This window comes from Zerene cesonia, chromosome 18, assembly GCF_012273895.1.
Source record: "Zerene cesonia ecotype Mississippi chromosome 18, Zerene_cesonia_1.1, whole genome shotgun sequence".
NCBI lineage: Eukaryota > Metazoa > Arthropoda > Insecta > Lepidoptera > Pieridae > Zerene > Zerene cesonia.
This window is the reverse complement of record NC_052119.1, coordinates 3,141,909-3,161,402: the sequence shown is the minus strand read 5'-3', so window position 1 is coordinate 3,161,402 and position 19,494 is coordinate 3,141,909. Positions and strand designations below refer to the sequence as shown.

Here is a 19,494-nt window from a genome sequence, read left to right as displayed (position 1 = left end):
TGTTATTCTTAATCTGATGGAGTTTTACGAAATAATTTATATATTCATTATTATCTCCAGAAAAATTGATTTGTGAAAATACAACGTAGATCGAATATACCTAAGTTTATGGTTGGAACATATAAGAGCAGTAATCGTTACTATTTTAACACTTTCATCGATCATGTCAATCATTTCAATAGAAAAATACCTAGCTAATTATCCTTTACAGTGATATATATAGTTTATACATCAGCTTATAGCTTACATATAAGGCATGAGCTATATAAATACTTGACTACTACCCGTGGTTTCGTCCGCAGGTAAAACCGCGCGGCGCAGCTAGTTAAGTAATATGTGGTTCTTTCTTGCTTCCACTTACAACTAACATTGAATTTCAACAAAGTAGTTACTGTGTTACATAAATATGTCTATTACTTAAACTTGTTTATATTCATTGAATAAATTATGAACTTTATTGAATTAATCGTTAAAGCAATGCATTTTTGTCTAATGATTAATTATTTTGATCAGCTTCACAAATATTCATACATGCTTTAATATATTCTTGGAAATCCATACAATACCCGAACATGAACTTATATAAATGTTAGATACATACAAGTATAGTATCATACATCAAGAATAATAAATAAAAATAATAAAGAAAGTATGAATTTAATTAAACGCTTTTATTCCTTTAATAAAACTATATTATAATTCGCAATCTATTGTAGATTTAATAAGAAAAATTGGACATAACGCTTTATTGCTTTTGAGTCGGATGTTCTAGGAAATAAACAGATATTATGATATATATTTTTATCATAAACTTGATACGCAGCTGTAGTACCTACTAATATCTACTAATAGTAAACGTCACTTGTTGAGATGTCGCAGTTATGAGTTTGATATTGATTTGAAATGTGTTATGTGTTTCTTTGTTGTATGAAATAATTTATAAATTGAAATTATATAAAAACAAATAATAAATTATCTCTCATCAAGTAAATTCACTTGATCAACTGTAAAATCAATAAAAATGACTATCAGTAAAATATCAAAATTATGTTTAAAAGTTGATTATGTGAAAAGAAGTTTAGCGCGACCGTTAACAGGATTTTTTCAACGAAATTTCAGCGTTGAAAGTCGACATTTGAGTGTGAGTTCGTGCTCGTATTATTAATGTTTACATTCATTATTTTTTTTAAACTGGTAACCTACGTTAGTGTACATTTTAGTTAATATTTCCAATAATTCTTATATTATTAAATTATTGAATTAATTCAATAGATACTCATGTTTTATCTTTGCTTTAATAGCGTTGGGATTTAATATATACTGAGGACTCGAAAAAAAATTAATCCCGTTTTGTACCTACAATTTTTGATGTTATATGTTTTCTTATCTTTCAAAAACATTTCAGATTCAAAATTAATCAAATAGATTCAGACATTCGAGGCTTTAAATGAGACTTACTTAATTGTTTTATATTATAAGATAATACCGAGAACTTTTCGAGAAAATTTTATGCCAATATTTCAGCAGATAACTAATGTAACGACCAAATACCTAATTGTAGCAAATACCTAAATATAGTCCATCCTTAAATCATTAAAATAACATTGGTAGTTGTGATGTAAGAAACTAGCAATTAAATATTTCTTCATGTTGGTAATAATTGTAGTAGAAATTTCATGTAATTCATAAAGCAGTTAAATACTTAAGTTCATACATCAATCAGAGTCAGACCTCGACCTTAGAGATATAGAATCATGGGCATATTTTAAGTTAAATACACATGAATACTGATAAACAGCTTCTGCGTAGAATTATTCTATTTTAAATAAAGATAAAAAACGATGTTGCAGCAAGTCTGCTATATGAATAAAAAAATATTTTTGAAATTCAATAAGGAACGGTCCGGTAAGTAGAAAGTAAGTCGTATGTAGGTAGGTGTCGAAACAAGGTCCTTGTGAATAAAAAATTGAAACGATAAGTAAAATGGCAGATAGAAACGGAATTGTCTGAACAAATGAATTAAAATTTTTCTTACATATTGCCTTTGTTTTTCCTCTTTTATTAGAAATCTATTGAAAAATACTAATAAGAAATAGCTGAAATGGTAATTTGCACAGTTGGTTCATTGAAAAACGCAGAAACTATTGTGTGGGGATTTTATTAAATTCATCTGCGGAGTGGTGAGGATATTAAAATTCCTTCGCTATGAATATTTTTTTTATTAAAAAAATATTTCAATAAAAACCGCGGTCAGAACATTTTTAACTGAGTCACTTGGGAAAAACGCTTTTCATAAAAAATTGGTATAAACTGAAATATAGATATACATGCTTACTATCCCTACTAATATTATAAATAAGAAAGTGTGTTTGTTTGTGTGCTTTCTATGACATGTAAATTTTAAACGATTTAATAGAGTAATTAGCATGTACAATAATGTATTCAAAAAAGGAATATGCTTGATCCTCTCTTTCACACTCAAACGTAAAACAGATTATATTTCACTCGCTTGTTTATATGAGTCAGGCAATTACCTGACTTTGGCATTACCATTTATGAGCATTATGGGGCCACAACATGTCTGTGACCTTAACATCTGAATGTGAGGGTAATAAAATGTCAAATAAATCATGAACAGTTTTTGCCAATGAACTTATATTAAAGAATAATTGTCTGAAAGACCAATTCCAGGCACTAGTTACATTCACGTGTCTCATTGAGCCTTGTTAAATTGTTACTAGCTGCGAATATATAATAGCATTGTGCATAATCACGATAAATGATTAAACGACCACAACGCAATTTTTTCACCATGAAATATATACAGAAAACCTATCTGGACTATTTGTCTGTTGGGATTTTTATCAGTTCGTCTGTTTATATAACAATAGTGAAATATTTAACGTATTAGTTAGTTCCAATGTTAATTTCTATTATTATTTATGACAGGATACGACGCCAACTTTTTAGGGAAAGATACCGAACGATGCTTTAATGTATTTTCATTATTATTACTTTATATACTCAAAATTATCATTCTTGAATCGAATATATAATTTAATGTGTTATAATAACATTATTCGGTGTAGGTGCCCCTCTTACCCAATTTATCGACTGTGATTTCCTGAAGATTAAGAATAAATCACAAATGTATTTTTCATTTGTTTTAAACAATAAATATAAATAGAGTATGTGTTCAGGTAATCTTTTGTAGGTGTGTATTGCTATAAGGCTTAAATTGTTAAGTGCTTAAAATCAAATTTTTAATATGAATTCGGAGAGAAGAGAGATGTTAACAGAAATTTGCAGCTTAAGGTAATTAAGCTCTTGACTTAATTTGTTTGTTTGTTAATATTATTTTAATGAACACACAGCATTTCATTTTGTGGTACCAACGCTGATAAATGCTCTCATTTCGTTTATCATAAGTACTTGGAATACGCGCCAACTGCTCTCTACAGTTATATATTATTATTTTTCGATTTATAAATGTGTTTACTATGACCAAAAACTTGTGAAATAAAATAGTTGAGACGTATTTTTTACGTCATTAAAAAATTAGGTAATTTTTAATTTGGAAAAATATGTTGCGTTGTGGTCTTTTATTTGCAAATGGAAGGAGATTTTACTCTACTTTAGGAGTTGATTGGTTATCCCTAGGTAAAATAAATCCTGGTTTAGAGGTGAGTACTTATATTCAATAATTTTGTTTGTGCGTAAATGTTGTTGGTTAGTTACAATATATTGCATCAAACGATTAATATTATAGTGATTGTTTGATGTAATACACTAATATCCTCAAAAAATACAAACGTTCTCGCAGCATCGGTCTCGGTGTTTACGATTATGAATTTACGGTTTGAGGAAAACGACAAATAAGTTATATTACTATTGTCCCGGCTTCGCCCAGGCTGACCTGGAATAAAAAATATAACCCTCAGAAGTCTATAGGTTGACCTTACAAATAATGTGGCTTTTTAGTGGTAAAAGAATTTTACAAATCAGTGATCCAAGGATTGCTGGCTTTCCACTTATGTTGACTCTCTACGATATTACTTAGTTTAGATTAAAGAATACAAAACGTGTAATATGACCGGAGTTAGGTTATTGTAATTGTTTTATACTATATTAAAAGGTATATTGTAAGTTCTAACTAGTAAGGAAAACACCTATTTATACAGATGATTAAATTATTCTAACATGTTATAAAATGCTACATTTTATAACATGTTAGAATTATAGTTATATTTTATTGAAACTAATAATAATTTTATTGCATTATTTTCATACATAATATAATAACTGTAGCATATTATATTCCAAATGATATTATTTTACCTAATTACACAACACAAGTAGTATTTGTTTGAGTATAACATGTATATATTTTATCTTCCCACTCGGTACACAACGTCTGATTGTGGGTTAATGTCATTAAAACAAGATACTGTTAGAGGTCATCATCTCAATAGTTTAATAGCAAGAAAAAATTATAAATCAACATGTGTATGCTACTTACATATAATTCAACGTCGTTTTCTTATTGACTAGGATAAATGAAAACAAATATCTACAAATTACGAAAATTAAATAAATGAATGAGTAACACATTATTGTTACACATTAATTTCTTTTCCCCTGTCTTTATTAAATTTCAAAACATCTCCAGCGAATGTCAAATGAATACGTTATCTGTGGCCAAGCGTTATTGGCGCCAATTTATTGAGTAATCAACATAGAGTCGATATAATTATATATGTTTGGCCTTGAAACAATATAAGTGCATTTCCGTATAAAATGTTTAACGACATATATTAGAATATATGTATATATGCCTATGTTGTGGTTGTTACAAGGTTCATATCAATTACTATCGCACGTGTTACTTGCGCGAGTACCGAGTACGATATGTAGCTATATAGATACGTTTGTTAAAAGTGTAAATATGTAACTTGTTCATATAAATTAATATCATAATACTCAGACGTTGTTCTATATCTTGTACAATAAACTATATCCCATTATCATAGATTGCTTAAGGATTGGTTTTACGTCGGATTTTATTGTATTTGGAAGTACTAATAGATAATGTGCATTTCCGCATTTATTTCTTTGTTTAAAGAACACTAGCTCAATTAGTAATACATAATATTTAAAACATAATGTTCGAAATTCAGTGACAATTAATAAAACTGAAATGTTAATGTGTATATGTAAAAAATGCTTATTTCGGTAATTATTTCTTCTGGGCTGATAGATGGCTAAGTGTCATTATGCACTGCGACCCTCAGCAGATCTGTTGGTGGATTAATCAGTAGTGAACTGAAACGATAAGATACGGTGACGTAAAAAAGGTTTTTTCATTGAGTTTTCCTAGCTAGAAAATCTGACTTTTTTGTCTAAAAAATAAGACTGGTAAACCCACTAGTGCAAATTAATCGCAACCACTGCTTAACACAGACACTGGTCAACCCAACTGGTCAAAAGCATGGTGACGTTCACCATGCTTAATGATACCTATACTTATTTTAAACATTTACAAAGTACCAGCACGGAAAATATTGGTTATTAAATCATTTTTTTTTTATATTTTTCCGGTATGTAATTGTTTATAGAGGTTTTCGTTCCGAGGAAATTCTCAACAGCCAGCGTTAGTCGAAACAAAGGAATTTAGAGGAAGAATTTTATCATAAAAAGCCTCTAATGAAAAATATAAAGGAAGCTTATTTAATTAATTCATTCTTCTTTCAACTTTGGGTTTTCTGCTAGACATTACATCCTTTTAGGTTAACACTTGTCACAGTTTGTAGTTGCTATCCCGCATAGGCTGAAGAGTTATTCACCGCCAGGCGCCGTTTTATAAACGTGATTTTTATATATATTTTTATTTTAAGAGCTGTTATAAACATTTTCGTCATTTAATTTGTTAAGCGTTATTAATTTAAACTTCCTTCAATAAAACGTAGATTAAGTAGACCTGTCTGACGTGCCATTAGAAACTCTAAAAATTTTTATACGCGAAGTTAGCAAGTTTTCAAATCCACGACCGGATTTAACTTCGATCCTTTTTGTTATATTAATCTTCCTAACATCCCTTTCTACTTAAAACTCAAGCGTAAATTAATTACGATTGGAAATTTTCTTTTCTTTCAATTAATAAAAGTTAGACGGATGGAGTTTAATACCCGACGAAGTCATAAGAGTTGTTGTTTTGGTATCTAACGGCTTAAATTTCATTTTTCATTTTGATGTTGGATGTTTTGAGGTTTTTATTGAATGAGGCGTTACTTTAAGTGTACCTTTATTATTATTAATACTAGAGTCAAGAGGATTCATTCTATTCTCTATACAATTTAAATAGTATTTTATGCAATGGCAAGCATATATTTTAATCTATAACACATTGTGCTTTTATTGAAAATAAGCGTCAAATTTATAAATTTGTTACTATACATCATGACTTATCATATACGAATAATCATTTCGCGGTGAAAGTAAAAGTTAGTATTGGAATTGTTGTAGCAACAACATACGTACATACACTATATCAAATTTTATCTACAATACAAATATATTCTTACACACACTTATTAATATTTTTTATCATTATTATTTCTATCTTATCATTTAAATAATAATATTAAAAATACAATTCTAATTTTCTCATATGTATTTCATATGTATTTAAAATCACTCCTTAAAAAAATTACCATTTCAATATTCTTGATTTTGAAATAATATTATTTCTACTATATAATACAATGTTCATACTGAAAGAAGAAAGTATGAACTTACTGACAAAGTAGGTAATATATTGACTCAAATCAAGTACATTAACTGAATAGATACTAAATGTTTTATATATTTTTGTCAGGCCCGGAGCACAAAGGAATGTAATTTTTCCCAAAATAGATGAAGAAATGCCATCATAAACTCGCAAATTATACAAATATATTTTCGATGGGAAGCTGTAATATGGAAAAGAAATAGTGCAAAGGGCAAATTAAATAACATTTTTCTTTTGTGTACACAGACAAGTTTTTTTATTTTTAACCGTCTTCCACAAAAGAAGGAGGTTCTTAATTTAACTTCATTTTTCATATTTTTTTATGTTTCTAACATCATAATTTTTTATTAGGAAAAACCGATTTTGACAATCCTTTTCTTTTTGAAAGCTTGTGCTTCTCCTGTGGTACTTTTTAAAATTGGTGAAGTTTTAACAATTTCAAGGCGGTGCAAGTTTTTGTTAAGAAAAAATATTACTTCAATGATTCCATCAAAGAAATTCGAAGAGAAATTCCGTATTATATGACTTGAATTATTAATTTGTAAAGTTTTATTTGGAGAATTACCGTTATCTTTAATTTGGGATTTTTTTTTTAAATGGATAGTTACATCTATAGTATTGGGTTAAAGTAGAAAGTAACCGACTAAGGATATGTTAATTGTAATTTCTCTTTGTAAATTTGCAATTGTTGCTAATATATAGCAGGTGATAAATTTGTATAAAAATCGATTGCTACTGGATAATTCTTTGTTTCAGTTTGATTATTTACTCCCGGGAGTTCTAAAAATAGCGTTAGTAAATTGGGTACTTTTCCAGGAACTAGATTCTTATATTTACTTACAATCCACATATATTGCTTTAGTTGTTGTATACCCACCTCTATATATATCGAATTTCTTTATTATCATAATAATATTATTAATATATGTATTAATAACGTAATATTTATGTTCAAACCGAGCACATGTAAGTTTTTACGGGATATTGTAAGCACGCGTTACCAATAAAGTGTTCGAGACCGCTCTTTATAGGCTCGTAAAAGAAAAGGGACGTTTTTACAAGCGGCCGATACTTACAAAAATCCTCTATAAGAAATCATACCTTATTACGAGTACAATAGCTTTCAACAAGAGTTTGAATTACAATTCAAGAACGTTTTTGTGAAAAGAACGGTAATGGATTAGGTTCAGTTATTACAATGTCATATAAAAATATTTTGGGGCTGTTCTTAAGCATATAGTTTTGTTTATAAAATGTGATGATTGGTTTGTTAAACGCATTGGCGATTATGTCGTTGGAAGATTAAAATTTGCAGGACTTTCTATGTTTTGTATTCTTAAGCAAAAGATTTATTCTCAATTTTCTCTTTACTTGTGTTTTTTCACGTATAAATGTTTATGCGGAGGAATACGCTTTGCGATTTTACCTCAAAATAGTATAATGCGTTCTATATGAATATTTATCTGATTAAGTTAACACACACAAATTAATTTTTACAGGGTTCAAATGTAGAGAAGCGAGGGTTAGTTAGTACGGACCGTAAACAACGCACATTTTCAGACAGGTCCCAATTGAAATATGCCAGACGCTTGGTCGTTAAGCTTGGCAGTGCAGTTATCACAAGAGAAGATGGAAACGGCCTTGCTTTGGGGCGATTGGCTTCTATTATTGAACAGGTAATTATTCCGTATCATATTTCAACAGTTATTTCTTTACAACAAATATTCTGATTAAGGGTAGGATTTTTGAAAATTCATTGTATGAGTAGAAATATGATGTTTTTCAACTTCTTCAGCTTAGCTTTGGTTGCTAACTAGTATTATACTGCTCAAAATCTATGTTAAATCTGCTTGTCTATGTTTCGTATCTCATTGTATTCTTTTCCATGAAATTTCAATGCTGATTAAATGATTAAGAAAGGTTATCTACTAGGTAGCCCATATTAGAATGAGTCGTGTTCTGACTTGCGCACATCCATTGATGCAAGATCAGTTCAGTTCAGCAGTTTATCGTGGAAAAAGTAATGGTTAAATAAATGCTTTAAAATTATGATATAGGTGGCAGAATGTCACCACGAGGGTCGAGAGTGTATTATGGTAACAAGCGGTGCTGTCGCGTTTGGGAGACAAAAGCTCACTCAAGAACTGCTCATGTCCTTGTCTATGAGAGAAACACTTTCCCCAAGTGACCACACTAGAGAGGTAACTTAAACAAATTTAAATTATACCCCATTGTAAATCCTACTAAAATTATAAATGCGAAAGTTTGTTAGGATGTGTGTGTGTTTGTTGCTCTTTCAAGCAAAAACCACTGAACCGTATGCAATGAAATTTAGTACGTAGACAGCTGGACAATTGGAATAACATATAGGCAACTTTTTATCCCGATATTCCCACGGGATACGGACTTCCTCGAGTGAAACCGCGGGGCGCAGCTAGTAATTCATAAACTCTAACACTATGAAAAAAAATTCTAGAATATTTTACTATGGAATATTGTTATTTCTAGGTGTATAAAACTCGAGTATACGCCAAAATGTATTGTAATAATTGTAAATATTAATCAAATATCTGGTTTTGTTTCACGTTGAATTTTTAAAAATCACGAAACGCAATGTGAATGCGGTTGTTATATTCATTCAATTCTGAAACTGTATATATTAATAAAGAACTTCTCTCAATAAACGTGAATATAAAATATAATCAAATTGTTGTGAACCATTTTCAGTTTTTAAAGTTTATATGTCTGTATTAAATGGAGTTGTACTACACAAGTCTATTGCATTCACGATCACGAATGGATAATAGAAATCCATCAACACCTAAGCATAATATCTAATAAAAAAACAACAACGGTTTGTACAGTCTCAAATTGGATGGGTTTCCAAATTATTTGCTAATGCACTTTAGCTTATTTGTACGGAAGCCTTGGTGTGACGAGTCCGACTCTAAGAACCGAAACCGTGATAGTTTGACCAATTAGTATAAGTATGTTTGATCATTCGAATACCAAATGTTTTGTAAGATTGTACACAAATCAATTGAGTTCACAATAGCAGAATATTAGCGTTTGGTAATCAGCATTCAGGAACTAATTGTTTCAATTTGAATAATGCCGCTTCAGCAGTTAATGGTGAACGCTCTTTAATATATAACATATATATGTATAGGTAAATTGTCAGAGCTGTGATGTTACAATTTCACTAGCAATATTATATAAGTAAACGATAGACTGTCAATCAATTTATTATTTTTTTTTAATTAAGCGACTTGGTTTAAGTGTAACCTCACGGGAGCATTACGATGAAATTAAAAAGGCAATTATATTTTGAATTTCACTAGTCATCAAATTACGAGGCCGTTTCTGACTGGTACTTTTCTAACTTGAAAAGAAGAGGACATTGATCAGTATGAACGTTCGACTTCTCCCGCTGCCAACTCCATTGTTACAATATCATTATATAGTGTCCCCGTGAGATTACAAAACCACTAAAACCAGAGCGTTAAATTGTAAGAAAAAATCATTTGAAAATTTACAGTTTAATTAAAAGAGCACTAATCAAATTGTAATTGGATTTGAAAATTTTACTGGGACTTATAAAAATGGAAGTTGTGTTAATTGCTAGTAGTGATATTAGTATCATTAATAATTCTTCTTATGCACGATTGCAATCTCTTGTGGCTCTTATTTAATAATATATAATCGTAATCTCATTATGTGTATAAACATAAAACACAGAGGTGCAAAAATAAATCACTGTAAAATTTAAGTCATTTTTTTTCTTTTTTTTATGTCATAGCGGGCAACTGAGGTAGTGGTTCGCCTGATGGTAAGCAATCACCACCGCCCATGAACATTCGCAAAGGTTGGGCCTCTGCGAATGCGCTGCCCTCTTTTTTGGGATAAGGGAAAAGGAATGGATTAACGACTGGAAATGAGGAATGGACTGGGACGGGTAAGGCAAAGGAAACGGGCCTCCGGCTCCCCCACTCACCGTACGAAACACAGTGGCATGCCACTATTTCACGCCGATTTTCTGTGGGGGTGTGGTACTTCCCCGGTGCGAGCTGGCCCAATTCGTGCCGAAGCGTGCTCGACTCCCACAATTCTAAGGATTTGAAAATATCTACTATACTTATGACTCCATCACGATTTTTAAACAAAAGACGATAATCGAATACATTATAGTACCTATAGTTCATAGCTTACACGGCGTTTTCGTTCCATCAATATGTACTTACCATCTAGACTAAGGGCCTGGTGCGAATCATATACCGCAAAATGAAAAAACAATTGCAACTGCTAAAAAAGAAACTTTTTTCCGTGTTTCCCAATAACACTTTCCGAACTCCAGGAAGGTTAGGAACAAATATACTCATGTTTTTACAGGACGCGGGTAGTATATTGGACCCGCGGGCGGCGGCGGCCGTTGGCCAATCAGAGCTCATGGCAATGTACGACGCCATGTTTTCACAGTATAACGTTAAAATTGCCCAGGTGAGTTTTGCTATTGTTACGGTGATTTTTGTGCTTTTACTGTGTTTTTCCTTGATAAATGCGTGACTTACTGTTGATTATATTTATTTGCTTCATTTTGTGTATGATTATATCCGTCTAGTATTTATACATGCTAATCTAGCTTAAACAATGAAAACGACATAATATCTATAATTATAATAATTTTATTTTAAATATACCTTTTCTTACATAAATTTTTAGTTCGTATTCACTGTCTTTATGTAGATGAATAATATTTTTTTTCGATTATGTTTATAATAATATTATGACAACTTTCATGAAGTTTAGGCAATCGTATACAGAGGCAATTTTCACTCACAATTATCACAGTAAATTGACTACCTCGAGTTTCAACAAGCAGTCATTAACTAATGAATTTACTCGCTATAATTAGAACAATTTCACAAACGGTTTTAATTAAGTGTTAAAAAACATCCCAAAACCATTTTTGTAAGTAATTAATAGGCTGACTGATTTAGTTTTTTCATTTGCTGTTCATAATGATGTTATTTTTTTATTAATTGGCACTAATTAACAAATCATCTTGATAACCGACTAAATGTGTGATCTCTTAAATGAAAAATGTTTACTTCAGATGGATAATGAATTGAAAATTATATGTCTATGTATTGGGTGTAAATATATTGCATCGCAACTCTTAAATAATTAAATTAAGCTCCTAATATACATTAGTTACATCGTCAACTTTATTTTTTTAAGTAAAACATAATAATACCAGATAAATAGATAATGAATTCAATTGTTTCAAAAAGTTAGAATCATTCATCTTGCTTTTTAATATAGTTGCAATTCAAAGGGGAACAGTACAAAGATCTGTTCCCTTTTTCTGTCTTGTCCCGGTGATAAATTATGCAGTTTAGTAAGAACGAAACTATTTTAATATCGGTCGACTTACGTTGATACATTACTGCGTCTGTCCCACTGTGTATTACTTAAACTACAAAGAAACTACTTAAATGTGAAGCAATTTCCGCCACTAGGAATTAGTGCAGTAAGAATGAAATTCTCTTTAGTCTGCAAACTGCAAATATTTTGAAACGGAGTTAATTTTAAAGTTAACTTATAACATTTCACGGCGTCTAAAGAAATAAAATACTTCTTTCGCTTCATAGTATTGAGTTTTCCTGTAAATCAACTTTTATTTTATAGCTTCGAAGATTTTTGAAAACGTGGTAGTTATATAAGCAATAAATAAAAGCTTTACTAAGAAGTCTAAGATGTTTGATAAAGTTATCCTTTCATGAAATGAATTATTATTAATTATTACTTTAGCAAGCTAAATAACGCCTTCTGTAGTTAAATATAGCATTGAAATATGTAGCAAGGTTTATAAAATATGTTCTGTCTTTTTAGATAAGTTGTATAAGTAGTCAGAGTTTTTATTATTACTGTGTTAATTGTTAATTAAAGAGGAAAGGTTGACGAATCGTCGAATTAACATAAATGTATTCGTGAGTTGTTATTGAAAATTGATAAAAGTTAGATTTTTATTACATACAAAGAAAATCACTTCCACGCGTCACCTAGCTTTCTCGCAATGAACATTACAAATAAATCACAGTTAGGTGCAGATTTGAGTGAAAGCAGGCGAGAGATAATAAGTCTCGTACATGAAAATAATAATGTTATACAAATAGACGAATAATATTTTCAGGTGTTAGTAACCAAGCCAGACTTCTATAATGAGGAAACAAGGAAGAATTTGTTCTGCACACTATCCGAGTTAATATCGCTTAACATAGTGCCAATTGTGAATACTAACGACGCGGTCAGTCCGCCTATGTACATACACGACGATACCGTTGTTCCTGGGACCGGGAAAAAGGTAATTGACTGGTAATAGAAGTTTCTAGAAAAAATAATATTTATTTAGGACTGGTTTCATAACTTTGTTTACTTGTAAAAAGTCTACGCTCTTAGCGTAGCGTGTTATCTTTAACAGTTATCAAATCTCATATTGTAATTGGCTCACTAGAATAATCATTATTCCTATATAAGATGTAAACTTTAATTATTTCTATTCAAATTAAATTTTCATTTGTCTACTCTTTTTTGTAGGTGCTTTTTCACTTATGTTTATGAACTAAAATATATACAGCAGTGCAGTATAATCGCACGCCTGTAAACAAGTTAATTAAATTATCCTCTATACAATTCATAGTTAATTAATATGACACGAATCTTGCTTACGTCATCATCACGCTATTTATTTCTTGTAACTAAACAATACTCCAAACAAATACACAGTAGGCGAGAAAACATTAAATATTTAATAAAAGCAATTATTTTACTAATTCCCGTAATAGTAGGTAGTAAAAGTAGTCAAAATCTGTGCATACCACTCACTGCTTACTTGCTTGGTACCTAGTATATAGAAAAAAATATGGTTTTAAAATCGTACTTTTGTTTATATGAGAAACGTTCTATTGGAAATATGACTGTATATTTTATCCCGCCGCTAACAAACTTAATCTTCTCATAATTATTCATTAATTTAACCGGTTCAGAATACATTTACTTAGGTGGCGGATTATATTCTCGTGGCTAATGGACGCGGCGTATTGCAACAATGAATTGGATTAATGTTAATTACATTAACGTATCTAGTGTTGAAGAAAACGCAATTTAAATAAGAATATTTTCCTACATATAACATTTTCTTTATTGTTAACAATGAAATCAGCGTAGATATTAAAAAGAAAAATATAAAATCTACATTGTAGCATTGAGCTTATTTGTTTTAACCGAAACAAAAAGGACGCGTACAAAACAATAAAATCAAATACTAATTTATAAAGGAAACATGATATTGTAAACTCAATGGGACAAGGTAAATGCGTAAAATCCTGACTGTGAGATGAAAGTTTACTGTTACGACAAGATGCTTTCCCTCCGTTATGATGCCATTCGAACGTTATGCTAAACCCTAATGGACACTCAAGCTTCCTCCAGACGTGCCTTGAAGACTTCTCTTTGTAAGATTTTATTATCGTGTTTTAGCTACCTCCGGTTCAGTCTGGGACAATAAGAAAACAGCTGAAAATGTTTAGTCGTGTTTAGAAATTTAATGTAACCATCCGAAAGTTTCTTGATACAATGTTATCACTTGAGCTATTAACTATAACTATCTGATTTCATTATATTCATGACAAATAATTCAGACAATCAAGATAAGTATAACTTTCATTTGTGAGAAAACATTAAACATTGCTCGTCAGGGATATATACTATGTGTAGGTATCATTAACATAATGTTTGTTTTCAAAACAGATTGCCCATTTCGCCAATATTTATAGTATCTAATCAAGTGGACAAATTTGTATCCATTGTCATATGTTTTAGGGTATCGGTATAAAGGATAATGACAGTCTATCAGCTTTATTAGCTGCCGAGATCCAATCAGACTTGCTCATTATGATGTCAGATGTGGACGGCATTTACAATAAGCCACCCTGGGAGGATGGTGCTCGAATGATGCACACTTATACTTCTAAAGATCGTGACCAAGTCCAGTTTGGTCAGAAATCGAAGGTTTGGTTACGATTGAATTGTTTTTAAATTGTGTTTTAATTGAAATAATGTGTATCGTAAAAAAAAGATATTAATTACGCTTCGATATTTTGATTTGAATTTGTATGTCTCTAACGACCATAATAACGTTCATTCTTTATTAAATACCTTTGGTTTTGTATTTACATTGGCGCGGTTCGGAATTTCAATTTAGGTTTTAATAAACGGTGCCGAATATTAAATTTATTGCTTTTGTTTTGTGTGTTTGTCGCAAATATTTACAATAAGATGAATGAAATAATCTCAGGTAGGGACAGGGGGAATGGATTCTAAAGTAAACGCAGCTACGTGGGCGATGGCGCGAGGTGTCAGCGTTGTTATTTGTAATGGAATGCAAGAAAAAGCTATTAAAACAATTATCAGTGGAAGAAAGGTTGGCACGTTCTTTACGGACAGTCCCACTACGTCATCTACTTCTGTTGATGTTTTAGCTGAAAATGGTAAGTGTTTTCTATGAAATATGATGCAGAATAGAGGTGTTTCTAATAATTAATAAAAAAATTGATAATGTATTGATGATTTTCATAACATACTTGAATTAAAATTTTATTTCTTAAAAAAAAAGAAAAATGATAATACCGTAAAAGATCTGAAAATCTCTACTCATCCAAGAATAATGTGTTTTATTTTAGCTCGTTCTGGCAGCAGAGTGTTACAACAACTGACACCAGCTGACCGAGCCTCGGCTATACATTCGTTAGCAGACCTACTTCTTGACAAAAAAGATGTAATACTCGAAGCTAATTCCAAAGACTTAGAAGAGGCTACCAAAGGTGGTTTAGCGGAGCCACTTCTAAATCGCCTGGCGTTGAGTCCTGGAAAATTGAAAACTCTCTCAATAGGATTGAAACAAATCGCCGATTCAAGTTATGAAAATGTTGGAAGAGTCTTACGAAAAACCAAATTAGCCGAAAACCTTATGCTTCGTCAAGTGACCGTCCCAATTGGAGTTCTACTGGTCATTTTCGAATCTAGACCAGATTCATTACCCCAAGTTGCAGCTTTGGCAATGGCTTCAGCAAATGGTTTGCTTTTAAAGGGTGGGAAGGAAGCCGCGTATTCAAATAAAGCGCTAATGGAGCTAGTTAAAGAAGCACTGCAAACAGTTGGAGCCCAAGACGCGATATCTCTTGTCTCAACTCGAGAAGAAATCAGCGACTTGCTATCGATGGAAAAACATATTGACCTCATAATCCCTCGCGGATCATCGGACTTAGTTCGAAGCATACAAAAGCAATCACAACACATTCCCGTGTTAGGTCACGCTGAAGGAATATGCCACGTATACGTCGATAAGGACGCGGATCCGTCCAAAGCATTGAAAATAGTTCGAGACGCGAAATGCGATTACCCAGCGGCGTGTAATGCGATGGAAACGCTATTGGTTCATGAAGATCACTTATCGGGCAATTTGTTTTCGGATATTTGTAGTATGTTGAAGAACGAAGGTGTGAAGATCAATGCTGGGCCGAAATTATCGAGTCATTTAACTTTTGGTCCGCCGCCAGCGAGGAGTATGCGACACGAGTACGGAGCTTTGGAATGTTGTATCGAACTTGTTAAGGATATGGATGAGGCGATCGATCATATTCATAAGTTCGGCAGCTCGCATACTGATGTTGTTGTTACGGAGAACGGTAAGACGCTGTTAATTATTATGCATACATAGGGGATTTAGTGATTAACTGAGTATGAGCTTTTAGGATAGTAGTTTTAGAATTAACTATGGAATATTGAACTAAATATTCAGATTTCAAAGCTAAGTATATATTAATACATGTATAACTGATAAACTAGACTGTACAACTAGTTAAAAAATCTTTTGGCCATCTGTCGACAATAAAGGAGTAGACTCGCCATAGCGACAGTTTTTACGGCTTTCATACATTCTAGTTTCATTGTCGTTTAAGTTTATATTTCCGTTCATAAAAGTTTGCTTGCTTTAAGAGATTAAATTTGCGACGTTTATTTACTCTTATTTAATGCCCATATATTTATTTATAAGAAAATTATGTACAGAACTGACTTCAAAGTACTATTACTTGTCTTTGCTAGAACCAATTAGTGAGGTAGCTATTTTATCAGCGTTTTGAAAAATCTATTCTACAAGATAAATTAAAATTTGATTGCTATATCAAGTACTATAAAGATAGCTTTTTTCTTTTTAATCATGATGATTTACTTTGTTTAATATTGTCGTTTATACTGATTTCATAATCATTATTTGTAATTGTTCGATCTACAGCGACACAGGATTCCTACTAGTCTAATGTTTCTATTTCATTACTTCAGTTATCATTTTACATTCTATTCCTTATTATATCCCCAATTATGTACAACAACGCAGGAACAAGGAATTCGAATTTCAAATGCTTCTAATTTCAAATGTTTCCAGAGAGCACAGCGAAACGTTTCCTCAGCTCGGTGGACAGCGCGTGCGTGTTCCACAACGTGTCGTCTCGCTTTGCTGACGGGTTCCGCTTCGGGCTTGGCGCTGAAGTCGGCATCTCTACTGCCAGAATACACGCTAGAGGTAATGTATATTGATGTTTTAAAGTTTTTTTTAATGGATGTACCTAAAATCTTGTTTTTTAATGTGTTAAGTTATGTAAGTACTGAAAATGTGTGAATACATGTGACGCTTGGAGCGCCAGAACGGTCTTAAATCAGAAAGGTCCAGAACAGAGCGGTCTTATAGGAGTAAATAAGTAATAAATAATTTGAAAATCGGAAAATTTATTCTAAAATTATTACTCTTATTTTGTTACTTATAAAAATAATTTCTTTAATTCAGGCCCCGTGGGAGTGGAAGGTCTGTTAACAACAAAATGGATTCTAGAAGGCACGGACCACACCGCGGCAGAGTTTAACGAGGGCAAGCGGCAGTGGTTGCACGAAACTCTGCCTACGAATTGACTCATACGCTTCATCAAGAAACTATTGTACGGCAATCGAAACTAGATAATATATCTTGCATTAGTAAAGTAGCTGTAATTATAAATAAAAAATATATGAATATTGACATTATTAAAAAATGAATTTGTGATGTTCTTGAAAATATATTGGAGTAGGATTTAGGTAGATATAGTAATATATAAAATATTAAAGCAGTGGTGGCTCCTCGGGAATCTCGGACTTCAAAATCGATAAGTCGGGGTTCGAGACCGGGCGAGCGTGCAGGAAATAAATTGATTTTTCAATTTATCTGCGCATGTGGATAACATCACTACTGCTTAAACGGTGAAGGAAAACATCGTGAGGAAACCGGCATGTCCAAGAATTATAAGTTCGACGACATGTGACATCTGCCAACCCGCACTTGGCCAGCGTGGTGGATTATGGCCTGAACCCTCATAGGAGGCCTGTGTCCCAGCAGTGGGAACATATATGGGCTGATGATGATGAGTAATATATAAGTGTGTTTAATGTGAGAATTGATATTGAAATTTTATATTTTTAGATAATATAATAAAAGTGTGATTTATGATCTATATTATACAGACAATAGAACAAATTCGCATGAAGTATTATTTTAATTTCATATTTCCCTACCTCAAATTCAAACTGAAAAAACTTTTAACTAATGTTAAATTTTACAATTATTTTTGTAATGCTACCAGCGATTTGGAATGTCGTTTATACCGAGACGCATCGGTAAAAACTCGTTACTTACTCTATACAGTTAACTCGATAGATACCAATTGATGAAAGCAGTATCAAATATTAATTCCCCAAAAGTAAGCTTTCAATTCAATTCAAGCCGTTAAATTATGGCACAATCATAAATACCGGAGACAATGCAAGACAATGGGAATACAAACAATCGAGAGACATTAAAATATTCACTCGGATTGGTTTTGCTTAACAATAACCTTTAATTTGTAGAGCGACAAGACGAATTCCATGATAATGAATAGATAAAATCTACACAATTTCGACAATATAAACAAATGTAAACTGTATATAACTGTGAAAGTAAAGGTTCTCATTTACCCACGTATATGGGAAAACGTTTGGATTTTCCAACGTAGTGTATTTTTATCCGCAAACAACATTCACGATTTAACGTAAGAATATAGCAAGTAAATAAAATTTTCACAATCAAAGAAGCAGTGAGTGTTATTCGTAAGCTTTGATGTAAAAGCACCGTTTTAAGTTTTATTGCTGCATATAACGGCGCGTGTGTTTGAGACGTGAATAAAAATGAACGAATGTTCACATTGTTATCGTTTCGCTAAGTTACGATTTCTATTCAATTGTTTTGGATTATTGCATGTAGATATGTAAAGATTATACTTTTGAAGTATCAAGAGTATATATATACCTGACAAAATACTAATAATTCTAAGATAAAATACAAAACTAACAATTCATTACTAATGACAATAGTAGTTTGATATATAATAAATATTTTGTTCAGACAAATTCCTATCATATCAAATTTGCATTAAATTATATTATTCGATATGAAGGCTTATTGGCTAATAAACTAATAAATGATATCCTAGATCCATTATGGTTCGGCACAAATGGGCTTCATTAGCCTTCCACCATTTACGACGGAATCTTCTGGCGACAGCGTGACGTACGAAGTGTGA

General features: G+C 31.6%; 1 protein-coding gene across 2 annotated transcripts; it reads left to right on the top strand.

Annotated features, from left to right (window-relative positions):
* Nucleotides 1-869: 869 nt before the first annotated feature.
* On the top strand, nt 870-17,897 carry LOC119833915 (delta-1-pyrroline-5-carboxylate synthase). Of its 2 annotated transcripts, none has more exons than XM_038358147.1 (10): nt 870-1,141; nt 8,287-8,463; nt 8,845-8,988; nt 11,177-11,284; nt 12,981-13,151; nt 14,669-14,857; nt 15,144-15,336; nt 15,529-16,533; nt 17,292-17,429; nt 17,691-17,897. In XM_038358147.1, exons 1-10 carry the CDS (start codon nt 1,022-1,024, stop codon nt 17,810-17,812), a joined length of 2,367 nt encoding a protein of 788 aa, XP_038214075.1. In that variant the 5' UTR covers nt 870-1,021; the 3' UTR covers nt 17,813-17,897. The 2 variants fall into 2 exon arrangements, with proteins under 2 accessions (XP_038214075.1, XP_038214076.1); XM_038358148.1 differs by lacking the exon at nt 870-1,141 and adding an exon at nt 3,564-3,683.
* The last annotated feature ends 1,597 nt before the right edge of the window (nt 17,898-19,494 follow it).

Coding starts and splice junctions, on each gene's coding strand:
- LOC119833915 (XM_038358147.1), top strand. CDS start 1,022: ATGACTATCAGTAAAATATCAAAATTATGTTTAAAAGTTGATTATGTG. Junction 13,152..14,668: donor TTCCTGGGACCGGGAAAAAG/GTAATTGACTGG, acceptor CATATGTTTTAG/GGTATCGGTATAAAGGATAA. Junction 16,534..17,291: donor TGTTGTTGTTACGGAGAACG/GTAAGACGCTGT, acceptor AAATGTTTCCAG/AGAGCACAGCGAAACGTTTC.